The following is a 10,036-nucleotide window of genomic DNA, read 5'->3' as shown; positions in this document are numbered from 1 at the left end:
GGACACAGGTGCATTTTCTTTGTCTGGGTGTACTGGCAATTTTCCACTGTATGTGTGAAAACTCTTTTTGGTATCTTGGCACTGCAGTAGCTTATTGGTGCATCTGTTATGATCCGTTCCCAGAAGAGCACAGAGAATCTGCCTGGCACTACTGTGGCTGTCCATTTGTTACTTTGACAGAATTATCTGGGAGGGGGCAATACCTACACAAAATTCTTCTACCTCTTGTAGGAGATTGCCTGATTTTGTCACTCTACAGATGATGTTACTGAATATTTTTCACACCTAGATGCTCAGGATGCTGCTAGATTTGAGTATAACTTTTTCTGATGCTTTCTCTGCAGATCTTGTCTTTAGGTGCTGGCTTTGACTCCTTATACTTCCGTTTGAAGGACATGGGTCTTCTGCATCACACTGTGGTATATGAGGTGGATTTCCCAAATGTGGCATGCCAAAAAGCTACTCTGATCAAAAGAATTAAAGAGTTGTCAGCACTGGTGGGAGATACTGGAGGGGAAGGATTAGGTATGATATTTATGGAAGGTTTTCTAGATACTAAATGTTTAGAAGAAGCAAACATAGCTTCAGCCTTTAAAAAGTGAGATATGATGGTCCAGGAACTATGAAGTTGTAGATGAAAAGCACGTTCATTTTCTGAATGAAAATGATATCTGTTCATATATCTGTTCCATATCTGGAACAAATAAATCATTCATAAGCATTGGGAGATTACAAGAAGATGTATGGCTGTCAGGAGCAGATTGTATCAAACCAAGTTCAGTTTCTTTCTGTTACAATTTCTGAAGTACTGTGTCCAGCTTTGGGCTTACTAGTACAAAGGCAGTGGCAAACTGCAGTGTGTCCAATGAGAGGTCATGAGAATGATAAAGTGGTGGAGCACATGACATATGAGGGGAGGCTGAGAGAACAGGGTTTGTTCAGCCTTAAAAAGAGGAGGTTGTGAGGGAGGGAGGTGAGTTGTACTACAGTCTTCGACTACCTAGTGGGAGAGTGTAGAAAAGATGGAGCCAGCCTTTTCTTGGAGGCATGAAGCAAACAGTCAAGGGGCAGTGGTTGCAAGTTGCAACAAAGGAAATTCCACTTACATATAATGAAAATTTTTTTTTTTTTTTCTGCCATGTGAGTAGTTAAAAACGGGAACGGATTGGTGGTGGAATCTCCAGCCTTGGAGATAGTTAGAGCTTGACTGGACAAAGGCTTGAGCAACCAGGTACAGGTAACTGCTGTGAGCACGGAGTTGGACTAGATGATCTTCAAAGGCCCCTTTCAACTTAAATTATACTGTGATTTATGGGCTATATGGGTAGGAGAGAAGGTATGACTCTTAAGTGTCTTGACTGTAATAAAATATTAGTTATTATGTTACCTGACTTTTTTTTGCCTCTCCAAGGCAGGAAGAAATGAGCCTTATGAAAATACTGTAGAATATAAGCAGAGCTGGAAGGATTATTATGCCAGCTAAGTACTAAGGGGCAGTTCAGTGGCAAAATGGAGGAATGTAAAGTATAGGGTTCACTAGAGGTTTCTCCTGCATCTGATTTCCTTCAGGGTTTCCATTAATGTTCTAGATGATATGCTGTAGAAGGTGAAAATGTAATAAACCAGCAGGAAACTGGGAGAGTTGCGATATGGTGGATGAGAGTAGGATTTTGACAAAGTACGTGAATAGTCTGGAAAATGTGGAATGAAATACAATGGGGACATATGTAAGCCAGTATGTTTAGACTGTAATAATCAATTTAAATACAGATGGAAGACAGCTACAGAGCTAGGTGCAGAGCATAAGACCCTGGCTCCTGTGAGCAGTTGAACAAGTCTTAATGAGTAGCTCTTCCATGACCGTGTTCAGTTTCCTCTTGAATCCATTCATGTTTTTAATATCGGCAGCATCCTGTGGCAAAGAATTCTGTCCATACCAATAATCTTCAAGTACTTCAACTAAAAGGCAGGTGTGAAAAGAGTTGGGAATACCTTATTCTCTGTGTCCAGAGGGCAGGAAGTGATGGATAGACAAGTTAGTTGTTAGAAGAAATTAACAGGGAACACTGGGATGGGCTTCTGAAGAAGGCCATTTTGCCTCCAGTAATGGATGCCTTTGAGAACAGTGTATATTAACAATTCTCAGGACAGGTATAATTGTTGGATTGCACTGGTACAGAGACATAGTGATTTCTGAAGGTACTTTACAGTTTGCTTTGTTTATTATTTGGTTTTGGTTGAAACAGGTCAACAAGCTATAGCTTATGATATTCTTATGGAGTTCAGAGGTATGCCATGATAATGCTTGCAAATCATAAATTGGAACCTATTTCTGAGAACGGTGATCTGTGAGACTAGTCCTGGTGTTTGCAGAGAGCTAGCATGTGCTGGTTCAGGATTCAATGCCATTTTACAGAAATTAAATCTATTTAAAAAACAAACAAACCAACCCAAAAAATTTGAGAATAGTTTTATGGTTGGGAAGCAAACCATTCAAATTCTATCAAAGCAATGATACTTTCTTAGCCTAAACTGAAGGGTCTATAAATGAGAGCCTTTAAGATTTGATTCTGAATTACAGTGGTTCTATAAAAATGTTGTTAAAGTAAATATGATAAAAGTTTTGTTGTTATAGTAAATGTGATAATTCTATGAGAAATCTGTAGGTGGAATTTGCATTAGGAATAATGGAGTAGGTGAAATTTGCGTTAGGAATAATGGAGTTTTAGATCTGCGTTTAATGGGTTGCTTCTTGACACTATCCCTTTATGGTTCATTTAGTGATGGGGATTTTCTTGTACGTGTCCCAAAGAAATTGAGTTGATGGGCACAGCATTATGAGCGATTGCCTGTGGGGTTGATTTTCCTGTTTGTCCCTTTTGGTCTCAGTATTGCATCAGCACTGTAGTGAGATTGTATCATTTTTGTCTCCCAGGAGTCATTACCTTTTCTGGAGAGGATTATAAATTACTGGGAGTGGATTTATCAGAGCTGTCTGAGCTGGAGAGAGCCCTGGAGGAAGCAGGACTGGACAATGAAATCCCCACCCTCTTCATAGCAGAGGTGGTGCTCACCTACATGGAAAATAGCAGGTCAGTTGAGTTATCCTCTGTTAGCTAGGTGGTAAAATAAAAAGAATGAGCTTCTTTGTATGTACATCACCTGGGGCTGGGAGACCTGCTTATAACTAAAGCCTCAGGAATTCTGTGGAAGTCCCAAACAGCTCCTTACATCATAATTTTGATGGGGTAATTGATGTCCGCATGACATCCTAAAAGGGAGGAAGAAAAGAAGAAGAAGAAAAACCTCGAAGGAGTGATTTTGAGTTTTTTGTTCTTCTCATCCCCTGAATTCTCTGCACAGATGGGGGAGATGTTCATAAGTCCCCAGCACAGTATTCTCTTTTGTGTATTACCTCTGTCAGGATGCCTTAATAGCATGCTTTATGGTGTTGCAGGAAGATACATTGCATCTGCCATATGATAGGTGGGCTCTCAATTATTTAATTTCTTATGCACAATCTGCCTGACAGGTCAGATGCCTTGATTCAGTGGGCAGCAGAGCATTTCTCTCAGGCATGCTTTCTGCTGTATGAGCAGATGCACCCAGAGGACCCCTTTGGATGTGTCATGCAGCAGCATTTTAGTCAGCTGAACTCTGCACTTCATTCTTTGGCACAGTACCCTGATTGTGAGGCACAGCAGAGACGCTTTTTTGAAAAGGTAAGTACCTGCAGCTCTAGGGCACGCATGAAGCATGATTTACCTGGGAAAGATTGTAACATTAAATAATTTGGAAGTCATCAGCTCTGTCAGTTATGGGTTGAAGCAAACAGGGTCAAAGCTGGGACACTGCCTTCTCCAGTAGCATGACTAGTCATTTGAAGGTCCTTCCAAACAACTTGCAGCCTACTTTCTGGTATGGAATTAAGGCAAGATGGGTTCCTCTGAGACTTCTGATATAATAAATCAAGTTCTTAAGAGCTTTACAGGTAACAGATCTATCCTCACCAGATTCTGGGCTGCAGTTGTTCCAGCTAGACAGTCTTAAAGGCTTATGCAGGTGTTTAATTTAGGATGTTCATTTTCTTGTGGGACCTGAGTCTCTGTCCTTCCAGAGGTAATAATTTTGAGGGATTTCTGTTTTAGGGCTGGACTGAGTGCAGTGTCATGGATATGAATGAGTTTTTCACCCGTTGTACTCCAGAAGATGAGCAGCAAAGAATGCAGGCTCTGGAGCCTTTTGATGAATACGAGGTAACCCTCCTTTATTCTGAATACCAGTGACCTGGCTTTGATATGATAAGGTGTCTGCAATTTCTTATGGTCACAGTTCAGTACAAGAGCTGCTGAGGCATAGGTGTTCATGTAGGCAGAAAGGATCTTGAATCAGACTTAGTTAATGCAGAGCCTGCAGGAAGCTCCATGTGAAGCTGGGGCAAGTAACATTGGAAGAAGACTGTCTTTGGTGTTAGAAAAGCTTCTTCCTCCTCAGTGAGCGGTCTCTCAGGGAGACAGTCTTAGCATAGCAAACTAGCTGGTGGTATAAAAGTTGTTGTAGATGCTGAAAGTTTGCATGGGTTCAAGGGGCAATTATTTTAATAAAAGAGAAATCCCTTGAGGATTACTGAATACATAAAAATACACCTGATATGAGGTTCCTGACTGCAAACAGTTGGGAGCATTCCTGGGGGAAGTAGATGCACTTGTCCTGCTCTCTTGCATTTCCATAGGCTATTACTGTTTGTCATTGTTGGATAACAGGTTACTAGTTTCAGATATTTTTTGGTCTGACTTTGTACAGCCATTCCTATATTAATGGTTGAAATTTAACTATGACTCTATTCTTCGCCATTTTTATGTTAACTGCTGGTGAAGTTTGTGACTATTTGAAGTCTACAAGAGAAGTCAAAGATACTAAGTAATTTCGAGATAAATATCCTGTAGGATACTTACTAGAAGTTTCCCTTTCAATTTCGTGGTTCTCTGTTTATAATTCTCTCTAGAAATCTAACAGCCTGCAGTATGAAAACAGTTTAATGTGCTTGCATTTATTTTGCCGACATGCAGGATCTGCTCTGCTACACGAATGCAAAAGTGATGACTGAAAGATGCTGGCAGATTTGCAAAGTGGTGTAGAAATGTCTACAAGAATTATTGTAGATCAAGGCAATTGCTCATACAGTGAGAAAGTAAAGACTTTTTATCATTTTCCTTATAGAGGAGGTTAACAGGTACACAAGTCCAAGCTGAAAAATGTGCATAGGAGTAAGATATGTGATAACAGAGAGCTCTACAGTTAGCCTTTGAGATAAAGATAAAGTAAGATCCAGGTCTTACTGGAAACAAGCTTGATGGAATTAGGTGAGAAATGTAAAATACACACTTAGTGCTGAGGGTGACTAATTTTTAGAATAATTTGCCTAGGGACAAATAGTGGATTCTTCCATTTTCAGCATTTACATTAATTTTTGGATATCACTTTTCAAAAGATGCTTTTTACTTCTGCTAGAAGTTGGGGCAATGATGCTAATATTGTGGTTTCTTGTGCCTTTTAAATTCATGTTTATGCCTTCTAATCATGTAGTTGGCTGAATATATCCCATCCCATGGGAATGAATATACTCAATTCCCTAATGTCCATAAAAGCCAGGGTGGACTCTAGTATTGCTGCTGACTTCCTGTACAGTCGTCTTGCTTGTGCTTCTGCCTCTGAGTGATTCCAAGGCCATACTGGAAATCATATTTATGTATTACCGGCCAGCAGAGACCATGTTGCACCTTTGAACATTTGTGATTTCTTTGGGATCACTTATATTCCATGACCTTTAAGAAACCTTAATCCCTCTGGTATACAGCCCTCACTCTATTCTGTGATCAGAACTGGGAAGCATAAAGGGAAGCTGATTAAAAAAAAAAAAAAAAAAAAAAGTTCCTCATGCAACATATAAGTAAGCTATGGAACTCCTTGCCACAGCATGTTACAGATGATAAAAGTTTATGTGAGTTCAAAGAGCAACTGGATAGGTTCATGGATGAGAAATTCATCAAGGATAGTTCAATACAAAGACACAGCTTCTTGCTTAGAAAATCCCTGAGCTGAAAATGTTTGAAGGTTGGGGTAAGGAAGGTATTTACACACTTGCTCTTTCTCAGATTCGATTTTAGTCTTCTGACTTTGGCCACTGTTGGAAACAATGCTAGGCTAGGTTGGTCTTTGATTTGATCACCCTGGCCATTCTGAGATCTTTACTACTGCTTGCTCTAAGATTTTGAGGGGGATTGTTTGTTTTGGTTTTTTTTTTTCTTTGGCCTTGCTACAGGAATGGCATCTGAAATGTTCTCATTACTTTGTCTTGACTGCATCAAAGGGGATGGAATCTTCCTGGACTCCATTGTTATCCAATATGACAGGTACATACTGACTAGTTTTCGTAGTATTCCTTTATCTCATGCAGGCTTCTCTGAGAGATTTTAGGAGACAGTAAAACCCTGGAAGGAATAGATGGGATGCTGCCTTCTGAGTAGCTTTTTCCATCTTTCTAACAATGGTTCTGCTGTCCATAGCAAAGCCAGGGCCACGTCCTGACTCTGGTGGTTCTGATCAGTTTCATTCTTTCAGTTTATTGAACCTTCCAGTCTGAACAGCTCTTCCTTCTGTTTATACATGGGACCCTCCAGTGCATGGCTGCAATGCCAGTCTAGCCTGCTCCTCCTCCTATTTTTGGGATCCTACAGACTCTCCCTTTTCAATTTATTCCCGCTTGCCTCCGTACATGGCTCTGAGCCATTCTGTCCTTCCAGCGCCCAAAAGGTTAATGTTTTACTGCACTATCAAAGTATTGTCCAGCAGAGCACTCAGGAGCATGTCATGAAGTTTATGCTTTGTTTTGTTATCCACTGTGTGTGGAATTGTACATGTAGTATTTCTGTTTCTGAAATGCTTTTAAATCTGTATGTTGCTTTTTTTAGATAGGAGAAGAGTGGTACAGCTGGGGAAAAGCCAAGACCAAGACTGTGTTTCCATGATAAAAAGGACTTGGCAGCAGTAGCAGTCCAAGAAATTCCTCCTTTTGGCTGCTTGCTTCCTTTTTCAGGGTGGAAAGCAGAAGGTTATTTTTAACGTGTTTCACATCATCACTAGTCTTGTTCATAGTATAGCACCACAAGTAGTTCTCTCTGCAGTTGAAAGTCGAAATCTGTGTTCTAGGGAGCAGGAAAAGCAGCTGGAAAAAGATAAGGCAGGATGGCATTGCTTAAGCCAACAAGGCCACTGAATGCATTGTGTTGTGTCTTGATTAGATCTGAAAACGTGTAGTGAAATCAAAGCTAAATGAATGTGGGTGTGGTTAAATATACTGTGTGATTGTCACTGGTCCTTATGTTAAAACCTTAAAGGCTCCTAAACATGTAGGATCTATCCTTAAGTAAAAAAAATAAATCTGACATTTGCTTAACTGACATTAATACAGTGAAGACACTTCATTCATTAGAGACAGGAATAGGGTCTTTCTGCTGCTGTCTCTGTTGTATTCAAAACTGACAGCAAGAGCCTTCCAAGTCTGGTAAATTATCCATGCTTAGATATTTTTTACTGGGAATGGCAAAAGGTATGTCTCAAATACCACTATGTGCCCCAAGTATCCTCTCAAATAGATTTGGGTCCCAAGTACTAAAACTTCCAAACAGAGCATGGTAAGTATATTTTCTGAAATGAAAAACCACCTCAGTCTTACAAAGATCCATCTGTAGGCAGACATTTAAGCCCAAGGAAATGAAATTTTTTACTTCATCAAACAGTAGAAAGTAGGTTCTTTTACTAAACAACGTTCAGTACAGGCAATTTTTCTGGGTATGGCATACAAAAAATAGACTGAGAGCTGCTTCTCCTCTACCTCATCATGTCTTATAACACAAGAATAAGGCACTTGATTAAAACAAAGATGACACAAATTCAAAACTGATTAAAAGAAAACAATTTGTACAATGCGTAGGTGAGCTAGAGTCCTGTGTTGAAAGCTTGTTTCATACTAAGGGATTTAGAGAGAAGATATTTAGATAACTGAAAATATTCTCTTATAGTAGCACCATTGGAATTAACAGAGACTTTGTCATGCTTTAGAACTTTATTTCAATGCTTTTGTGAAGGTAGGATCAAAATCTAGCAAGAAACTTTGAAATCCAGCTTCCAGGTGTTTGTCGTTTTTCTGCTGTTCTTTGCTATTTAAGTAGCCAAATATTGTCTTCATCAGAAAGGTACTCCTTTTGAAGGTATTGTGGTGATTCCTATCTTGCTACAGCAGTTCAGGACACTGCAGTCTCTTAGTCCGTCTTACCTCCACCCCATTAAAGCAGTCTCAGAACTGTGTCAGGAGTTGAGGGAGCAGTAAGCAGAAGTTGAAAGTTGGCACAGTGATAGTTTAAACCATTACAGCTTGATTTCTAGAGTATGTCAGATTGTCTGTGTGCTCTGTCAACTTGCTTCACAATTTTTTCTTCTTGAAAAGCTGAACAGACTTGCTTAATGTCTCATTTAAAATGTAGTCCTTGGTTCTTGTTTGTGCATAAGTTCTCTGGTTCTCTTCGGCTTACAGTTCCTCATTGTGATGGTCCTGTCAGGATGGCTGGGAGTATCACTGCAGTAGTGTGTGCAACGCACTCTGAAATTTCTGGCCTGCGACGTTACGGTCACCACTCTGTTCTTATAAAACCCAATGTGATTCTCACCACTGGAGGCTTTGGGGAGGAGGATGGACAGCACTGCCGTATGAGAAATTTTCATGTGTTAATTAAGCATGCAGGCTACTGGAAAGCTGGCTGTGTGAAAAAGGAAAATCCTGATAAAAGATGGGGTGAGTTCCCATACTGATGGCAAGTGTAAGGAAGACATTCTTGTGCTAACAATGAAATAACATCTAGTGGAAAAGTGATGTCACAGCACAATTATGCTGGCAGTCAAAGAGATCTGAAGGTTTTGAATGCTAAGTGCTGGGTCCTGCACTCGGGTCATAACAACCCCATGCAACGCTATAGGCTTGGGGAAGAGTGGCTGGAAAGCTGACCAGCGGAAAAGGACCTGGGGGTATTGGTCGACAGCCAGCTGAACATGAGCTGGCAGTGTGCCCAGGTGGCCAAGAAGGCCAATAGCATCCTGGCCTGTATCAGAAATAAGTGTGGCCAGCAGGAGTAGGGAAGTGATTGTCCCTTTGTACTTGGCACTGGTGAGGCCGCACCTCGAATACGTGTTCAGTTTTGGGCCCCTCACTACATTGAGGTGTTGGAGCGCGTCCAAAGAAGAGCAATGAAGCTGGTGAAGGGGTCTAGAGAACAAGTCTGCTGAGGAGCGGCTGAGGGAACTGGGACTGTTTAGCCTGGAGAAAAGGAGGCTGAGGGGAGACCGTATCGCGCTCTACAACTACCTGAGAGGAAGCTGTAGCAAGGTGGGTGTCGGTCTCTTCTCCCAAGTAACTAGCGATAGGACAAGAGGAAACGGCCTCAAGTTGCGCCAGGGGAGGATTGAATTGAATTGGATATTAGGAAAAAATTCTTCACTGAAAGGGTTATCAAGCATTGGAACAGGCTGCCCCGGGAAGTGGTTGAGTCACCATCCCTGGAGGTATTTAAAAGACGTGTAGACATGGCGCTTAGGGAGATGGTTTAGTGGTGGACTTGGCAGTGTTAGGTTTACGGTTGGACTCAATGATCTTAAAAGGTCTTTTCCAACCTAAATGATTCTATGATTCTGTAAATTTCATGGGAGAAAGATCGGTGTGAACCATGATGTTTTGTATCTCTACAGATGAGCGGTTGTACCATACTGTGTCATGTTTCTCGAGCAGTCTGGCCCTGGTGGTAGGAGGACGAACATCCCCATCAAGTGCAGGCTTGGGAATGTTGTGGCTAAAGTTCCCTGAAACCTCTAATGCGTCGGACCCAGGTGACATTACAGTGGAGCTTGTAAGTCTGCAGCCTGCTGCTGAGCCAGCTGCTTTGCGTTGGAGACACAGTACAACTGAAGTAATATTCAAAGGTAAAAA

At 41.1% G+C, this 10,036-nt stretch overlaps 1 protein-coding gene across 1 annotated transcript in view; it reads left to right on the top strand.

The window, feature by feature from the left end:
• LCMT2 (leucine carboxyl methyltransferase 2) overlaps positions 1 to 10,036 on the top strand; it is a 70,399-nt gene that overhangs the window by 43,342 nt on the left and 17,021 nt on the right. The window contains exons 2-8 of the mRNA XM_009333478.1: positions 345 to 525; positions 2,936 to 3,092; positions 3,533 to 3,722; positions 4,149 to 4,256; positions 6,323 to 6,413; positions 8,594 to 8,851; positions 9,799 to 10,029. Coding sequence (XP_009331753.1) covers positions 345 to 525; positions 2,936 to 3,092; positions 3,533 to 3,722; positions 4,149 to 4,256; positions 6,323 to 6,413; positions 8,594 to 8,851; positions 9,799 to 10,029 — 1,216 coding nt within the window. The remainder of the gene's footprint in view (positions 1 to 344; positions 526 to 2,935; positions 3,093 to 3,532; positions 3,723 to 4,148; positions 4,257 to 6,322; positions 6,414 to 8,593; positions 8,852 to 9,798; positions 10,030 to 10,036) is intronic.

This window comes from Pygoscelis adeliae, unplaced genomic scaffold, assembly GCF_000699105.1.
Source record: "Pygoscelis adeliae isolate BGI_AS28 unplaced genomic scaffold, ASM69910v1 Scaffold271, whole genome shotgun sequence".
In the NCBI taxonomy this organism is placed as follows: Eukaryota; Metazoa; Chordata; class Aves; order Sphenisciformes; family Spheniscidae; genus Pygoscelis; species Pygoscelis adeliae.
Note: the sequence above shows the minus strand (reverse complement) of the source record. Positions and strands in the feature narration are given on the sequence as shown.